General features: G+C 45.2%; 1 protein-coding gene across 1 annotated transcript in view; it reads left to right on the top strand.

Annotated features, from left to right (window-relative positions):
* CHID1 (chitinase domain containing 1) overlaps positions 1 to 19,305 on the top strand; it is a 424,884-nt gene that overhangs the window by 234,301 nt on the left and 171,278 nt on the right. The window contains exons 9-10 of the mRNA XM_083165482.1: positions 8,306 to 8,407; positions 16,372 to 16,527. Coding sequence (XP_083021608.1) covers positions 8,306 to 8,407; positions 16,372 to 16,527 — 258 coding nt within the window. The remainder of the gene's footprint in view (positions 1 to 8,305; positions 8,408 to 16,371; positions 16,528 to 19,305) is intronic.

Here is a 19,305-nt window from a genome sequence, read left to right as displayed (position 1 = left end):
GGGCTGATTCATTGCAACTCTTTGACTGGCTGACTTTACTGCATAGCCCTTAAGTGCTCCTGGGACCCCAACTGCTCCCTCCCCCCACTGCTAATAGGGACAGTTAATCTAACCTGCACTGTTCTATTGCACCAGATTACTGAGGCACTGTCCAGGAACTCAGCCTGACTACTGATCCCTGCAGCTCCCCCAAGCGCCCCCTCATGCACACCTAACCAGCCCTAATTTCTCCCCCCACCTGGCATCTTCACTGAGATGAAGTAGCACATTCGGTACAAGAGGAGCCATCCCATACAAGCACTTCCCCGTACTACGGGTTCTCTACAACCTTACAATGGCACCTAAAAGGCCCAAAGCTGATAAATTGACACCCCAAGTGGCCTTCTTTAAGCCTTCACCTCAAGCTTCTAAACCAAAACCAGGCGATCTACTAGCAATGGGCTCCGCCACCCTAGCCCCTTCGCCCACCTCGGGTCCACATAATGTGGCTCGAGGGGCCCCCATACCGGACGCACTGGGCGATTCCGATGCGCTCACAGTGGGGTCAATGAAACTCCTACTACAGCAGTTTAAATCGGAGGTAGCAGCGGAATTTCGCTCCACTCTCCAATCCTTCCAACAGTCGATAGATGATTTAGGGGGACGGACAGACCATCTAGAGAACAAAATGGGTGAAGTGGTGGGCTCTCACAATGACTTGATCTCTAGCCATGATTCTCTGAAAGCTGAGTTGGTGACCCTGAGAGACAAAGTGGCGGACTTGGAAGATAGATCGAGACGACAAAATATTAAACTCCGAGGAGTACCTGAGAATATCTCAAACTCCAGCCTAAACGACTACGCAGTTGATTTATTCAAAAAACTCCTCCCTTCCACAAACGCAGCAGACCTCCTGATCGACCGAATACATAGACTCCCTAAGTCCAAGAATGCACCGGAAGGTGCTTCGAGAGATGTGCTAATGCGCTTACACTATTTCCATATTAAGGAGGCAATTTTGAAAGCTGCCAGACCCTCGGAGACCAACCACACAGTCCTGGGCCCCATACAAGTGTACGGGGACTTGTCCCAATACACTCTTTCCAAGAGACGCTCCTTCTTCCCGATTACGTCTATCTTGCGTAAGGAAGGCATCCAGTACAGATGGGGCTTCCCTACTAAACTACTGATTACCCGGGATGGCTCCACGTTAGCTATTTCCACCTTGGAGGACGGTATGCAACTCCTCTCTAGATGGAACATTGCTGGATCTTCTTCTGCATCAGCCTCTCCTGAGCGCGGCCTTCAGCGGGACTGGGCCGTGGTCGGATCAGAGAGTTAAATATCCTTTCACAGCAATATCCATATATATTACCACAGTACCGTTTTACCATGTCTGCCGTAATCTTCAATGCCTTATTTGTTATTTGTTACAGGTCTGTCTCAATCGAGCGGTTTGTTAAGTGTATACCCCTTTGACGCAGTTCTCCTGCCTTCCTAGGTGTACTCATTCTTTAGTGTCTACTACACGACAGGAAACATTTAGTTTAGTTTAGACTTAAGGTTCCCTATGCGAGTTCCCTCCCCTATAATTCACATAAGGGGCAGGTGTTTCTGTATTAAACGTAAGGAAGCATCGGAAGACTTACAGGCAGGCATCTGTCGAATGCTATGGGTGGGGGGAGGTGGGTCTATATCCCTGACCACACCCCCCGCGAGGTTTGCCATGGTATGGCACCTCATTGTGCCCCCAAGAGGGGGCAATTCAGTTTCCCCATACTTTTTTTCCTTGTTGTTTTTATTTTCCTTGTTCATTACCCCCCCAACTCTACTTTGTCAACATTCTAGAAACCAGGTGTATGTGACCACTCAATATAAATATTGCTCTCTACTCACGCTACCCCCTCAAATGTACATTGAATATGGTTAACATTATTTCTATGAACGTGAAGGGACTAAACTCCCCTCACAAAAGAAAGGTAGCCTTAAAATACTTTTCCAAACTAAAGGCACAAGTGGTGGCAGTGCAGGAAACCCACTTTAAAAAGGCGGCACCACCTCTCTTTACCAATACAAGATTCCCACACTGCTATATGGCGAATGGCCCTGTTAAAAAAGCTGGGGTTGCCATTCTCATTTCACAAAACTGCTCATTCGCCCTGACGAAACAAGTGCCTGACCCAGAGGGTCGCTATTTAATCCTAGTCGGTATGCTAGAGAATGTAGAAGTTACACTGGTCACTTGTTATGCCCCCAACACCAAACAGTTGGCATTCTGCCGTAAATTACTGGAGGTTATTCAGAAGCATGCCAAAGGGGCTCTGCTGATGCTAGGTGATTTCAACATGGTTCTAGACCCTGCGGTAGATAGAACTAGGAAACCAGTTGTAGCGATTAACTCCCCCCCCAGAGAGGAGCCTAAAGGGAACCTTAGATCATTACTAGCAGAATATGATCTCTACGACATTTGGCGGATCAAACACCCATCAGTAAAAGACTATACCTACTACTCGCATGTGCACTGTACATACTCCCGAATAGATCTAGCGATCTCAGACAGATGGTCTTTACCATCATTTAGGAAAGTGGATATCCTCCCTTTAACGTGGTCGGATCATTCTCCCCTTTTCATCTCTTGGGACATCACTAAGAGAAGCACCCAACCCGGGCAGTGGCGACTAGGCAAACAGTCTCTTTATAACCCAATAGCACTCCAATCAATTAGTAGCTCAATCCAGAATTACCTGAGTGTAAATTCCCCATCAGACACATCGATATTTAACCACTGGTGTGCTCTTAAATCAGTAGTAAGAGGAACTGCAATCCAGGTGGCTGCGAAACTAAAAAGGGAATATAGGAAAAAAGCAGAGGAGGCCGAAGCAGATGTAATAAGATTAGAGGCCCTTCATAAATCTAACCCCTCAGACAAGAGTCTGTTTAAAACTCTGAAGAATGCGCGTGAGAAATTAAACCAATTCTCCTTAGCGGAGGTCCAGAACAACATTAAGAGACTAAACCAACAATACTACGTTCTAGGGAACAGAGCGGGCCGACTATTGGCGCGTAAATTGAGGGGTAGAAGAGCGAAAGGAAAAATCCATAATATAATCACAGATAAAGGGCAGAAAGTCACCGACCCGCTAGAGATAGCTAGCGCGTTTGCCTCATACTACTCTAATCTGTACAATCTCGAGAAAGACCCCTCCACGCCCCAACCAAAAGCGGACTCTATTGAAAAATTCCTTAGAGATTTGAAGCTGCCCAGATTGACCCCTGAGACATGTCTATCACTCAATAGGCCCTGGTCACTAGAGGAAGTTTTATCGGCAATTGACTCCATGCCCCGAGATAAAGCCCCAGGCCCAGATGGTTACCCTGCAAATTTCTATAAAGCCTTTAAAGCAGACTTAGCCCCGATCCTCGTAGCAGTCTTTAACGAAGCATCCGATCTAAATTCTTTTCCTAAGGAAATGCTAGCAGCACAGATTATAACTATCCCCAAACCGGGTAAATCCCCCTCCATGGTGCAGAATTATAGACCCATTGCTCTACTAAATACTGACATAAAATTATACGCCAAGATAGTGGCCAATAGAATATGCCCCTTATTGCCAGACCTCATTGGTCCTGACCAGGTGGGATTTGTATATGGTAGACAAGCCCCAGACAACACACGTAGAATGTTTAATGTGATTGAGCACTGCTCCGAGATGAAGAACTCACTACTCCTTATGTCCTTGGACGCTGAAAAGGCCTTTGATAGACTACACTGGGGCTACCTAAGAGCCGTCTTGCTTCACTTCGGATTCACGGGTAGAATTCTGGATTCCATTCTGGCCTTATATTCATCCCCTTCAGCAAATGTATTTACAAACGGTTGTCTCTCATCAAGCTTCCCCATTACTAATGGCACCAGACAGGGGTGCCCCCTTTCCCCTCTCATCTTCGCTTTGGCGATTGAGCCTCTGGCAGCGAGAATTAGAGAATCAGCCTCAATAACCGGACCAGTGATAAATGGTTTGCCCCACAAGATTTGCCTATTCGCAGATGATATTCTGCTATGTATTTCGAATCCAACAACCTCCCTTCCTGCCCTACATGATATCTTGTCACAATTCTCGGCCATCTCCTATTACAAGCTGAACACTAGTAAGACGGAAGTCCTCCCCTTTTTTACGTCTCCCGACATACTGGCCAGACTAAAAGACGAGTACAGGTACGCATGGCAGACGAGATCCCTGAAATACCTCGGGATCCATCTGGCCAGTGAGGTGGACATATTAGACTGCAATTACGGCCCCCTCTTAAAGGCTTTTGAGAGCCTAACTAGAGATTGGATGATGCATGAAGTCTCCTGGATGGGCCGAATTGCCGCAGTAAAAATGGTGCTCCTCCCGAAACTTTTGTACCTATTCAGGGCAATCCCGAGATTACTCCCCAAGCCTATGTATAATAAGATTAATAGGTCCCTTTCTAAATACATATGGAAAGGCCTAAAACCTAAAGTAGCCAAAAACATATTAACACGCTCTAAACTAGCCGGGGGGGTTGCCTTCCCGGATATTGAACATTACCACCAAGCGTGCCTTTTGACTCAGGCAGGTGACGGGTTCACACTGAACTCCTCAAAACCCTGGGTCTGCATGGAAAGGGCGGAAATCACGTCATGTAGCCCAGCTGATCTCCTATGGATGCCACCCAGTTCCTTCCGCTCGCTGGCTATAAAAAACACAGCGGTAAAGGCCACAGTGAAGGCCTGGCACGAGAGTATGTCGAGCAGCACTGACATTACCCTACCTGCCCCCCCTATGTCCTTACGTTCAGTGATGTCCCTAATACCAAACTTGAGGCTGGTAAATTGGATTTCCAGTGGCCTGACTACTGTGGGTGATTTGTATAGAGAGGAACATCTAGTCCCTTTCTCCTACCTACAAGAAACTTACAATATACCTAGGTGTGATTTCTTTAAATACTTACAGCTGAGACATTGGTTGGCTAGTTCCTTCCCCGCCTCACACTTGTCCCCACATATTGCTGCACATATCCACAAGTTACTATGTGGCCCCAACCACAAAGGAGGGATATCTAGGTGGTACGACTACTTGATTACCCAGAAAAACACGCCTAAACTCAAATCGCAGGCTCTATGGGAGAGGGACTTCCAGAGAACTTGGCAAGAGGAGGAATGGGATCTGGTATATAAGTCGTGTTTTAGGATATCCAGGTGCATCAACCACTCTGAGATGTTTTTCAAACTTATACATAGGGCATATTATACCCCCGACCGCCAACATAAAATTTGGCCCAGTGTTTCGAAATTATGTTGGAGGAACTGCGGGGAAACAGGTACTATTTTCCACATATTCTGGGAGTGCCCCATCTTGAGACCTCTCTGGGAGTCAGTGTTCCACATGATCAGTAAAGTAATCGGTGTGCAGATTGAGCCTAACCCAGAAACGGCTCTACTTCATCTCTATGGGGGCTACCTGTCCAAAAGTGAATCCTATGTTCTGGGGCACATTTTAATTGCTACCAAAGCAGCAATCGCCCAACTATGGAGGTCTGCGGGAATCCCCAGTCTTGAAATGATATGTGAAAAAATTCAGAAACACTACACCTTTGAGACTGCGGATGTCCAGTACTCCTCCTCTATTAACTCTATACACATGAAATGGCTGGGGTGGGCTACACATAGAGAGGTTGCAGGTTGTACAACAAAAAATAATACAACGGCAGATATTAATCTTCTAAACTCCCCATGCTCTGAGTGATTGATGCCCGGCCGAGGCCGCTAACGTTAGAATTTAGTTTGACGAAATAAGCAATGTATTATGTCCTTGATATCTCCTAGCTTACTATGTTAGTATGTTATTATGATTAATACTATGATATAGCCTTACTACTATGTCTATCTTGAGCAAAATACTTGAACTCTAAACATACACCCTCCTGGTTTCTATATGTGTTATGTACATTGTATGCCTATTGTATCCCCCCCCCCCCCCCTTTTCTTTTTCTGTATCCCCCCCTGACTTACTTTTTTCTGGAAAATTCAATAAACATATTGTTAAAAAAAAAAAAAAAAAAGAAAAGTTAATTTAGCAATTAAGAGACTTGAAAAAGTTATGTTGTATGAAAAAAGGCGGGCTGCTCTTGTTTAGAGTGATAGTGGACAATACTCTAGACGTAGCGTTCGGGAACCGCTGATTGCATCTTGTCAGTGACGCTGAGAAATTGATAAGGCGGCGGTTATGACAGCATTGCGTTATCTGAATACTACTTTCTCTATGAGAGTGTGTTGCTATTTCCTAAGAGAAAAATTCTGCTTCAGATCAGTTGGCTGTTAGTTATATTCTTTCAAATAAGCTTTACCATCTTCTCGATCAATCTGGCTAACCGTATCTGGTCTCCTATGATGGTCTTCTGTTCAACTGCTTGTCCTCTAACTGTTAATTTGGTAAGACAGCAAATTCCCAAAAAGTTATTTAATGTTCTGGACGGTCTTCCAGGCGCTAGTTGACTGCCGGTATTGCCTCTGCCGTGATATTAACAGCGCCGCACGAATACCACTGCCAGCATGCAACGGGATGTGTACGTAAGCACAAAAAATAATGTGGCTTTTGTTTCACTTGCTTGTCTGTGTGATGAATTTCTCTTTTATGTGAAATGCAAATATGTGCATTTTGTGGCTGTCGGCTTAATGGTAATATTTACCGTGAGTTCTATGCGGTATCCAGCCTTTCTTATTTTATGACGCCGCATTCTCTGCTGGGGAGGCTGATTCCTGTGTTATAATAGTTTATGATATAAGAACTTTGCGTTCCCCAAGGTCTACTGATAGACTACCAACAGCAGAGAGGTCCTCAATCTACAAAATAATACAGCCTACCATAAAACCTAATGCTCACACTAATTATTCTTTATTTGTGTGCCCTTGTGAGTAATTAAAATCAATTTCTACAAAACTGTGTGTTTCCTGAGGCTTGTTCTTTCCCACAGTGCCCTGGCTCACAGATTTCAACTTTAAAGAAGTGCAGACAAAGCCAATTATATCCTGTTTGAGATCAGAGTTTTGGCAACTTAAAACTATTCCTTCAAATTGTTGTAGATTTGCATTATTCAGCGCCCTCCTTTCTTCTGCTTTTTAAATATATAACCCGGTGTCATTTATAGAACTATTAGCAAAACTATAAGGAAATAGTGAATAAATATCCAAATCTAATTCCCAGCTGATTAAATGTCACACACTGTAATTATGTCTATGGTTGTGTTGTTTTGTGTATTCTATTCCTTTGTTTCCCTTTATTTACTCCCTTCAAAATACAGTGTTGCATTACTCACATACACGTTATACAATTTACTGTATAGGCCCATACACACTGTGCGACTTTGAGCTGAAAGTCGCTCAAAACAGCAGGTTTGAGAGGCTTCCAGCTCAAAGCCGCCCAGTGTGTATGGCCCGGTGGTGAGCGCTGCTGCGCGCTCCCGCAACATCGCCGGGAAAGCCGTTCATCTGCTGGTTATACCAGCAGATGAGCGGCTTTCAGGACGGCTTTGCATAGCGCTCCGCTATGCAAACCCCCCCCCCTCCGTCAGCGCCGGGCAGGGGGAAACAAACGTAGTATTAGAAACAAGATTTTTAGAGAGAGTACACTATCGTAATAAACCTATACTTTAAGTGTAAGAACCAGAGATATCTGTTGTCCCTACAATATTGTCATTGAGGTAAGCCCCATACACACTAGTTGGCAGTGGCTGCGGCTGATATAGTTAACAATGATGTTGTCCGTACACACTGAAAGATATCAGCTGCCGATATCATTCAGTGACATCATTTTTTCTCTGTTTTTTCTCCGTTTTTTTTGGGACCCACTCAGTCCCATTGGTAGCTGCTTTACAGAACACCCCTTGTCAGTGCCCATATACACAGTAGCTTCAGTGACATCACCAGGACCTGCTAAGCATGCAGGTTGCTTGACTATATTGTCAAATTCGCCTGCGTGTTTGGAAGACATAAACCATCGTTAACACGTGCTGGAGCTTCACAATATCGAGTGTACACATTAGACAGCGTTGTGAACAATATCGCTAAGAAGCCACTATCTGATCGATATTGGTAACAATATCGCCTAGTGTGTATGAGGCTGCATAGTTATCGATTAGCTATTGCTGTATTTCAAATATTATATAAATATTTTGATGGTAATTTGTCTCTTTTTTATGGTAGATTTTGTAGCATTGGCTGCCTGTTAATCCCCTATAGTTAATGTTACGGATAGCTTGTTACTTGACCTTTGAACTATGTTGCTCTGTCTTTTTCTTCCAGAACTGACCAGTTGGGCATGTTTGGGAAAAAGGAGTTTGACATGTTGGCGCCTTATGTAGACAGCTTTAGTCTCATGACTTACGATTATTCAAATCCGCAAAGGTAAGTTATGAGGCAAAAAGGGAACATTTGAACATTACAGAGTAAGGGTAAACAGAACAAACAGTCGGTCTAGTGATTCTATTGGAACCAGTTACAGAAGCAATTCAGAAATGTGTCATGCCTCTGAGATGTCAGTGGTTCCTAGCAAATTGATTGGCTCCTTGTGAATTATATCAGCCCAAAAATGGCTACTGTATCTCTACATAACACAGGGCCAGCAATGGAAATCTTGGGGCCATGTACACTGTACACCTCATTCCAAACCCACACAACACTCTTCTGCATGTACCAATAAATATTGCCTTTGGAGCTTCTTAAAAACAATTAAGAGCATGATACACTAATTAGTATACTATGACAATAAAGATTACACGGTCACTCAGTGCAAAGCTCAGCTCCCGGACCTCACCTAAAGTTTTGCGGCTCCAGGGCCCTGCTTTCAGTCAGAGACGTCTCCCTTTCGCTGTCCGTCCTGTAGGCTGCTGCCTGACTGTTGGGGCACTTGCAGAAATAACCATTGAGCAGGCAGGGCAGGCAGTCACAGAGCGTGGGACAGATGACCTGGGGTGCCGCGCAGGAGCCGGAGAGGCCGCAAGGGCCAGCGGGTATGGCCGGGGCCATGCGCAGGGCAGATAGGAGACAGCCGACTCAGTCTCTGAGCAGTCGCGGGCCTGGCTTACACAGACAGGACACAGTCAGACCACCATGGCGGATGGCACACAGTAGACGGGCCGCTGGGACCACTGACTATCACAGCTAGTACATGCAAGCGGTGGGACCAGGGTTCAGGGGCCCTTCAGATCGCAGAGGCCCATCACACTTGTCCCCCTTGACTCCCTCTATCGCTGGGCCTGATCATACATAGCAGAATACTACTGTACACTAAGCAGGGAGAAGTAGAGAGTGGAGGTAATTTCAGTATCAGAACTCGGGAATGAATTGTAGTGTCTTCATCCTGTCCCAGATTAAAAATCAGCAATATGTTCAAATTCAAAAAAGTAAGTGGCTGAGCAATTCCATTTCAGTTCTATAAAAAAGCTCTGCAGCACCGCATGTATTCATTACTGCAACAAAGAGCGATCTTGTCAAGAAAAGTAGGTGTAGAAGCTGCCTTTACGTGTGCCATGTCTTCTGTGCTAGGGAAAGGAGAGAGCACATTTGCTGTAATGGGTATTTTGTCAGTATCCACCTGTGGCACAGAATGCAATCTGCCTACAGATGGGACAGGCTATTAAGCATGTGCATATTTATTAGCACATTATATTAAATTACAATTGGAAATGGTACTGGTGCTGCTATTGCTGTTTCACCAGAATAATGCAGGGTATTAGAAGTAATAATAAAGTGTATTGCTTTCACGGTATATAAGTTTGGTCCTTGTTATAGTTTACCTCAAGCTCCATACAAACTATAAGATGCTGGCCGCAGATGATATAATTAACAAGATCAGGTGCGTGTTGACGATATTTAGCATACACACTAAACTATATCATTCAGGGCGGGATGTGTTAATATACATCGCCGCCCTTCGCCTGCCAGCCGCCGCGATGCTGCCGCATATGTACCAACATATGCGGCTAGCATTGGGGTGCGGTGACGGAGACCCCCGCGATACCTGGCCTGGTCTGTGGGGATCTCCGTCACATCCCAGCGGCTGGCAGTGTCCCACTGCGTCTCCTCCTCCCTCCTGCAGCCGGATGTCCTGCTGGCTGTGACACCTGCTGGGGGAGGAGGAGATCAAAGGAGGACAGGAAGGGGGGTGTGCGGGCGGCGATAGAAGCCCATAGACCCAGAGGGTGGCGATACCCTGCCATGCGGAAACGGGGCGGATGGGTAATGGTACATAGGAAAATGCGGTAAAACCCCTGTTTTACCGCATTTTCCCTTTAGTACATTCCCTTTAGCCGCTGAACACTAGGCTGTTGGCAATATAGACAAATTGACCTGCATGTTCAGCTGACAGCGAGGCTCATTAACAATGGGGGGGGGGAGCATGCCCTGTTAACGATATTGAGTGTACACACTAGACGATATTGTGAAAGAATAGACAAAAAATATGAAAATAGTGACTGCGCCCAGACTACTGCAGCCTATGGATACACCTTGAGATTCCCAAACCTCAAAAACATATACAATCCACAACAAATGGTATTCCAAAATGGCGCTGTAGTCTCCTCTCAAGAGATATGTGAATCTCAATCACCAAAGGGATGGAATTGAATCTCCCTCCTTCTGTCCAGTCGTTCTTAAAGACAACCACAACTGACCTGGGTAAAATTCCCTATGTGCCCGTAATGGTTTCTTTAAGCTTCCACAACCTCTGCATGCATGAGTGACGATGTCAAATCAGTAGATCATCAGGACCCCATAAAAAATGGACTCACCAGAATCAGGTGCCCTATGTGCACGGAAAGGTTTCTTTAGCCTCCGAACTCCCACAAGTAAACAGCTTACTCCATGGAATTCTTGCAGTATCCAAAAAATTTATTTCCATCAACAGTAAAAAGACCTAAAATGAATAAAAAGTGGGAAGGAAATCCCAAGGTGTGTGGTGGTCTGGGTTACCTCCCAATCCGGATAGAAGGCCGCCCAGTTGCTGAAGATAGTAACCAGCACCTACCACAAACCTCAAAGGTATTTCTCTTCCTCCTCCAACCACCAACGCGTTTCGGGCTGTGTGAATAAGCCCTTTTTCAAGGTGTCTGAAAACACCTTGAAAAAGGGCTTATTCACACAGCCCGAAACGCGTTGGTGGTTGGAGGAGGAAGAGAAATACCTTTGAGGTTTGTGGTAGGTGCTGGTTACTATCTTCAGCAACTGGGCGGCCTTCTATCCGGATTGGGAGGTAACCCAGACCACCACACACCTTGGGATTTCCTTCCCACTTTTTATTCATTTTATGTCTTTTTACTGTTGATGGAAATAAATTTTTTGGATACTGCAAGAATTCCATGGAGTAAGCTGTTTACTTGTGGGAGTTCGGAGGCTAAAGAAACCTTTCCGTGCACATAGGGCACCTGATTCTGGTGAGTCCATTTTTTATGGGGTCCTGATGATCTACTGATTTGACATCGTCACTCATGCATGCAGAGGTTGTGGAAGCTTAAAGAAACCATTACGGGCACATAGGGAATTTTACCCAGGTCAGTTGTGGTTGTCTTTAAGAACGACTGGACAGAAGGAGGGAGATTCAATTCCATCCCTTTGGTGATTGAGATTCACATATCTCTTGAGAGGAGACTACAGCGCCATTTTGGAATACCATTTGTTGTGGATGATATTGTGAAAGACTAGAGAATATCGTTAAAAATATCGCTCAGAAAGGGGATTCTGAGCGATATTTTTAACGATATTCTCTAGTATGTATGGACTTTAGTTATTCTACTATACAATTATTCTTTGTGCTCCATGTGGTGCAAGAAGCACTGTGCGCTCTTTCCCTTAATTTGGATCTTAATTCACAAATCGTGTACTAGGGGCCTAATTCAGATCTGTTCACAAGGCCACGCGAATCCCTGCATTTGTATGCAAGAAGATGCGTACGCTTACACATACCCTCGCAAGCGCCTTCACGAGTGAAAAATCATAGGGTGTTTTTTTTCCTCGTTCGCAAATAAAAGTCAGTGTGGATTGACTTTTATGTCCGGCGGAGATGGCCGAAAAGGGGACGGATGCTGACGTCATGTGATGTTAGTCACATGCCCCAATCAGGCTGCGAATCACCTGCCTTCCCAGCAACAATAAACATCACCTAAACACCCTTCTCCCTCTCGTGCACACACAATTGTCTCGGCGACTGTGATATTTGCCAAAGGCGTTTGCACAGGGGCTCTGCACACGCGCAGACCCGCATACTCTGAAACCAGGCCGAATTCAGCCACGACCGATTGGGCCTGAACCAGGCCCTCGGTACTTCGGTTGAGTGTTTTTGTCTCAAAGGAATGACCGTAATATAAAGTGAAAGATGCAGCAAAACAATGCATGCGTGGGTATGGGCCATAGGGTCAACAGTAATTAGGTAGATTGACCACTATTGGTCGACAGGCAAAAGGTCAACACATGAAAAAAGGTCTACATGGTCAAAACACAGGCAATTTGTTGACATGAAACAGGTCGACATGAGTTTTTTTATGTTTAGTCAACATGGACAACTGTAAAAGTGTACCCAATGCACGTCAACCTTTTTGATGTGTTGACATTTGCCCTGCCAAACAATAGTGGTCGGATTAATGGCTTTCGGCCTTTTTACTGATAAGTCGGCCCATACCCTTTTAAAGAGCTTTTACAGTGTCCCTCCAATCTGCTGGCATACATATAGCCTAACACAAACACCAGTACCTCTAGCGCACTCTAAAGGGTTAACTCTGGCTCGCAGGCAGCTCATTTTATCATTTAACTTCCCTGTGATATTTAATTTAGCCAGACTATCGTTGTGGAAATTGAAGAAGTTTTGCAATTTGCCGAAATAGCAGTGCTGTCTGCCAGAGCTGAGAAACTCACTCAATATTAGAATATCATGTTACAATTTACACTCCACTACAAGGTCTGCTCTCGGAATGTTAGAGCAGGGAAAAAAGTGAAACTAACTTTTTAATAGAGATTGTCCCCTTTATATATACATTTATAACCTCTGTGTGTGCTGGGAGTCTGCCATTAGGTATAGCTGCACGTGTGAGAGACTGAACTCTGATCAAACTATATAATTTGTCAAAACCAGTATTCTGTCCAGGCTGGAACCAGCACTAGCTCCCGCACATTACTGAGTCCTCAGAACACGACATGTTCTTCTCATTATTCCAACACACAGCAGGGTGCGCGGACAATTTCAGCATTCCAGTATGTGATGGGCAGGTTTGATATGCCCTTAAGACTGGACTTGGTAAAAGCACAGATGGTCGTACACTATCTTGTTGATGGTTTCTCCTCTTCACAAGTGACTCTCGGAGGTCCTTGATGTGGTGACCCTTTCCAGAGGCTGCAGCTGCTCCTGCAGACTGTTCCGTTCACAGGTTGTGTGCCGCACTTAAAATGCACCAATGACTTAATGTGGTCACCTGCTCCTACTGTATCGTCAGTGATTCGATTGACAGCTCCCTTACGGCACCTCCTCCACGTCATGGTTGCAGTCCCTTAGATGTGAAGAGGCAATCAATTCTTTGATTGTTTAGATTGAGGTCAGCGCTTGAACAGTATAGAAAAAAATATATATATTTGTTAAACCATGCAAGCTGGGAAAGTCTAAATATCATGCGAAATTTCGAATGTTCCTTTAGAGCAGGCATGTCCAACCTTGGCCCTCCAGCTGTTGTGAAACTACAGGTCCCATCATGCCTTGCCACAGTTTTGCTATTAGAGAATGCTAAAACTATTGCAAAGCATGCTGGGATGTGTAGTTTCAGACCAGCTGGAGGGCCAACGTTGGACATACCTGCTTTAGAGCAAATGAAGTCACCTTTTGCCTTTGCAATGCTAAATATTACACCTGGGTTAGCGTAAGTGTTTTTTTTTTATTAAATCTGTTCTGTATTACATTTATTTTCACATTTTAAGAAAGGATATATTTCAAAAAAAGAAAAATTCTCAGGAGGGAGGTAATTCACTGTATATCTCTAATGGGCCATACACACGGCGAGATTTCTGCTAAATTTCTAACTTCTACTTCGCTATCGCAGTCAGATTGCTTAGCAAGAAACTGCAAATTGCCAGTGTTTTAAGAAACGATCTACGTCCACCCTCCTGTAATACCTATCCATTATTTAAATTCATTTTTATTTTGCTCTGCACAAATCTCCTATACTAAATCTCTCAGCGTGTATGTTAGATCTAGACTTTGGAAACTCTCCCACACTAAATTGCTCAGAACACATCTCTTGCTCAAATCTAAACAAAAATATGGAGCACTGTTTGCACCAAATACAGTAAATGGTTTTATTAACCAACAGTCTCAGGTTTATAGACGTTGCTTTCTTTTTATGGTGGGAACACTTGTATCCATAAAAGTATCAATTTAATAGCATGTGGCACAACACTATAAAATTAGTAACACTGTATCAGCATTGGGGCATCTATGAGACAAAAATGGAACCTACACACATAGCGGTTTTTAGCAATGTTCTAAGTGATCAGACTAGATCCCCATGTGTACACAACTGGCGGTAGGGATGCTTGGCTCAGCAGCGTTGCTATCGCCCGGCCAAATAGACACTGCAGGCCTGAATATTCCTGCTGGGCTCTGTATTTGGCCGCAGCTCCTGGGCTGGCAGGATTTAGTTAGTAGGGAGGCCAGTCCCGGAATCGGGATCGGCAGGATCCCGGGATTTTGGCCTAAAATCACCGGGATTTGAATCCCGGGATTGAAAGCTTTCAATCCCGGGATTCCGGGATTAGTACCCCAGTGCCTAAAGCCGGGCAGCGCTGAGCACCTAATGGCTCAGATGCTGCCCGGCTGACTGCTGCTGACCCCCGGACGGTGGACGGCTGGTTCTGTGTTCAGGGCAGTGTGCTGTGATGACAGGCATGATGGTGCCTATTCTGTGCAGCGTGACCCCTGACATCACGCCACGCTGCGCAGCCTGTCCACCGCCATGCCAGTCAGTGCAGCACACTGTCAGGGACCCGGACGCCCAGCCACATGCCCGCTGTGCTGCTATCGCCCGCCCGCCACCAGAGATGGATGGTCGGTCCTGCTGCTGCCTGTCACCACTACCTCTGTAAGTGACAGTGCAGGGCAGGGGGGATGGGGAAGATTGGCGGGCAGGCAGGCAGGCGGGGTGGCTGTGGCATTTATAGTGAGATTTGGGGGCCGGGGTCATTTTTATTTTTTTATTAGGGAGGCCAATCCCGGGATTGAGCATTTTTCAATCCCGAATCCCGGGATTGAAAAAATGCCCTGGGATTGGCATCCCTAGTAGTTAGCCATTCTGCTAGTCAACTTACACTTAGGTGATTTTGGCCAATTTCACCCAATTCCAATGGATCAGGCAAAGAAACTGGGTGAAATTGACCCAAATCGGATGTGTTTGACATTGCTATCGATCCAATGCGTGGTCCGGTGCGCATCGGAGCGCATTTGGAATTCGGTCCTGTCTGCACATCCGACTTTCAACTCGGCCCCCCCTCACCGCGTTGGGGAGTGGGGTCGCATTCAATACATCCAGCCACCCGGGCGATACAAAGGGGATAGGATGGCCATACTCTGCAGTAGTGTATGGCCACCCACAGTCCAAAGCCCCATACACACCGGGCGATGGGGGATACAGTGCTGAGCAGATAGCTGAGCACACATAGCTGCACACCTGCAATGTGTGCTGAGCTACAATCCCTGCGGGTGATGGCGACGCATGGGACCTGGCTGAAATCACCCCGCATGTATGCCCCCTAAGAAATATTCAGTTGGATGTTAATGTTTGTTAAAATGTATGAATAGGAAATATAAAAATACAGTTCCCATTTAACAAAACTGCAGAGGAAAATAACCAATACTGTACACGAAAATCTACAAATCGCACATCAGAGGTGTAACTCTGGGTGGCAATGGAGTCATCTGCCACAGGGCTCCTGCCAGTTTGATTCAGTAAATTGAAAGCCACCGATATCGCTTCTGTGGCTGACTCCCCCTCCTAATCCATCATTTTTGCAAGTGTCACACCCTCTATTTAGAACTCATGACCTGCCCTACTGGAGACAGACACCTTACTGATTGAGCTATTGCGGGGGCACCAATATCATAAGTATTTGGTACTTAAACAATTGCCAGCAGCTTCCCCTGGCAATCACCTGTTTCCCCCGGCAGTGTCTGCTTTCCATCAGCGACCATCTCTGGTCATTGATGAAAAAGGGACACTGAGCAATAAATTGCTTATCCCCGTCGACATTTACTGATCGGTCCTACAATGAAAATTGTCTGGCGATATTTTAAACTGTTGCAAAGGGTTCTCAATGTATACAATTTTGTGTCCATCCAGGCCTGGTCCCAACTCCCCCATTTCATGGGTGCAAGCTTGTGTTCAGATTCTGGATCCTGAATCCAAATGGAGGAAGAAGATCCTTTTAGGGCTGCATTTTTATGGGATGGATTACTCGGCACTGGGAGCCTCCGGCGAGCCGATTCTGGGGAGCAGGTAAGAGTGACACTGCGGTGACGAGTTACTCTGGTGTCTCAGAAGGTACATTTCCTATAGTCTGTCACTGAGTCAGGCTGTGTGGGTGTTTGTCAGCAGTCTGCTTACTCACTAGCACATTTATTCCAGCGCGCCTTGGCTTTCAGATTCGATGCAGAGGGATAATGACGCTTGGCTGCTTGTTTATGATATTTCAGTAAAGTTAAAGAAAACGATCCGCACAATCTGCTCCTACAGAAAATTTCTATCTGCTTTTAAAGTAATTGTTTTATTTACTTACTTGAATCTCCTGACGAATCAGCAATGCTTCCAGGACAAAACAGAAGATTCCGGCAGATAAGCTGCTTGTGCTTATCTCTCTGAATAATGCTGTAGAATTACTATGCAAACAAGTAGTGGAGCTGCATGTTGTACTGTAAATTTTTGGAGGCTACTTGTCACGATGCTAAGTTATATTGTATGTCAGGGCAGTAATGATAAATGACAGTGTCAGTGGCAAACGCAGGATTTTTTGAGGGGGGGTCCAGATGTAATCCAAAATCTCCCACTCTGCAGCGCATTGGATTAAGTACGAGAGTCTGGGGGAGCGGTAACAGCCCTGAATATTGGTCTTTTTATACACTGGATAGTGTATGGAATACAGTATTAATATTAACAGTACAAATGGTCTATAGCAGGGCTGGGCAACACCGGCCCTCCAGATGTTGATGAACTACACATCCCAGCATGCCTTGCATCAGTTTCAGCATGGCCACATAGCAAAACTAATGCAAAGCATCCTGGGATGTGTAGTTCATTAACATCTGGAGGGCCGGTGTTGCCCAGCCCTGGTCTATAGTATAGGCTGTTTCAAGCATTAAAATATGATAAGTGGTCAGGAAAAGATTAAACATCATAAATAAATACACAAACATAATAGAACTAGTACTGCACTTTCTAAGCTCACAATCTCCATGGTAAGGCTCCTGACTCTTCCTCCTGGTAGCTGCTCTCTGATCCAGTGCAATGTTTGAGGGCTCAGAAAACATACAGGAAATGTGATATAAGATAGTACACTGGGCATGCACAGCAGCTCTGCTCTGTCCCTTACACTGCATGATGCATACCTCCCAACTGTCCCGCTAAACGCGGGAACGTCCCGGTTTTTGGGGACGTTCCCGCGTCCTCCCCGCGGCCGGCAGTGTCCCGCTGTGGGTGGGGGGGCAGTTGGGAGTCCGCCCCCCCCAATCTGACAGAATAGACGCTGTGCACATGCGCACAGCATCTATTCGTGGCCAGAAATGGGGTGCGGTCTAATTAGCATAAGGTGCACCCTCATTTACATACACCACACCCCCTTTTTAGACGCTCGCAAAGCGAGTGTTCCTATTTTGACATTGATGAAGTTGGGAGGTATGATGATGTGGCGGCAGTTCTAATAATCATTTTATATACCAGTGCTATTGTTGTCATAATTTAAGGCACTTGCCAAGAGGAGGGTGGTTTCCGGGCTACCCTCCCCCCCCCCCCCCCCGATATGCATAAGTAACAACCCAAACACATAGATTTTTTTCTCAAAATGGACAAAACCATGCTGCACTGCAGGTGGGGCAGATGTAAAAGAGAGAGTGAGATTTGGGTGATTTATTTTATTTCTGTGCAGGGTAAATACTAGCTGCTTTATGTTTACACTGTTTTTTAGATTTCAGTTTAAACACACCTCATCCAAATCTAGCTCTCTCTGCACTTGTTACATCTGCCCCACCTGCAGTGCAGCATGTTTTTGCCCATTTTGAGAACAAATTCTTCCTGCGATTAAGTCTGAATTAGACCCTCAATCCATCCCTGCTATGTAAGATGAGTCTATAAGTCTGTTGCATTTCCAGCTGTCACTCACATATCGTGACTTATCAGGGACATACTCATTCCAATAGAATTTTAAGATCTGTCAATTTTAAATTAATTGTCATGTAAAAACATGTGGATGACAAAGTCTAATAGAAAGATGAAATGTTATATAGGGCCAAATGTAACAGGGTGTGAGAATCACAAAGAGAGAGATTTTGGGAGAGTTTTCCCATTTTTAAAGCAGCAATAATTTACATAGCAAAAGCCACCTGGTTTTGCAGTGTAATTGGCGTTTTAATAAAATAAGAAAACTCCCCCAAAATCTCTTACTTTCTGATTCCTACACCGTATTACATGTGACCCATAGTGTTCTAATCATACTTGCCTACTTTTGAAAACTAGTTTCAGGGAGATTATAGTTGGCAGTAGAATTTTGCACAGCGCCCAATTGAGGGGGTGTGTCATGCTCCACCCAAAGGGCGTGTCTATTTCCGTGTATGTTGAGACTGTGAAAAGAGATTGTGAACGTGGCACCTAGAAGCGTGGGTGTGTACTGCTACATCTGAGAGGAATCTTTTAAAATGACTTATATCCAAATGTAGCTGAGCCCCCAAAGCATTTAGTGAGAGCTACTATACTTGGTAAAGTGCTGGGAAATGGCGCTGATGATTCAATGTAAACGTATCTGTCTCTCATTCCTTTTTTCCCCAAAAAATGTAACAGTGTAATGTGGGCTGGGTGACATGAGGGAGATTGCTAGACTAATGAGGGAGAGAGGGAGATTGCTGCTATTTCAGGGAGTCTCATGCAGGAGGGTAGGCAACTATGGTTATAATACCTGGAGTGTTAATGTGTTCTTAATCTGCAATTTATCTGAAAGTATGCTTCCATTTTTCTCCTGTCTCTCCATCCTGTCATGTGCAGCAGCCTTGCTGGGAATTTAGTCCAGTA

The sequence above is a fragment of the Crinia signifera genome, chromosome 11 (assembly GCF_055691185.1).
Source record: "Crinia signifera chromosome 11, ASM5569118v1, whole genome shotgun sequence".
Taxonomy (NCBI): Eukaryota; Metazoa; Chordata; class Amphibia; order Anura; family Myobatrachidae; genus Crinia; species Crinia signifera.
This window is presented reverse-complemented; position numbering and strand designations above follow the sequence as displayed.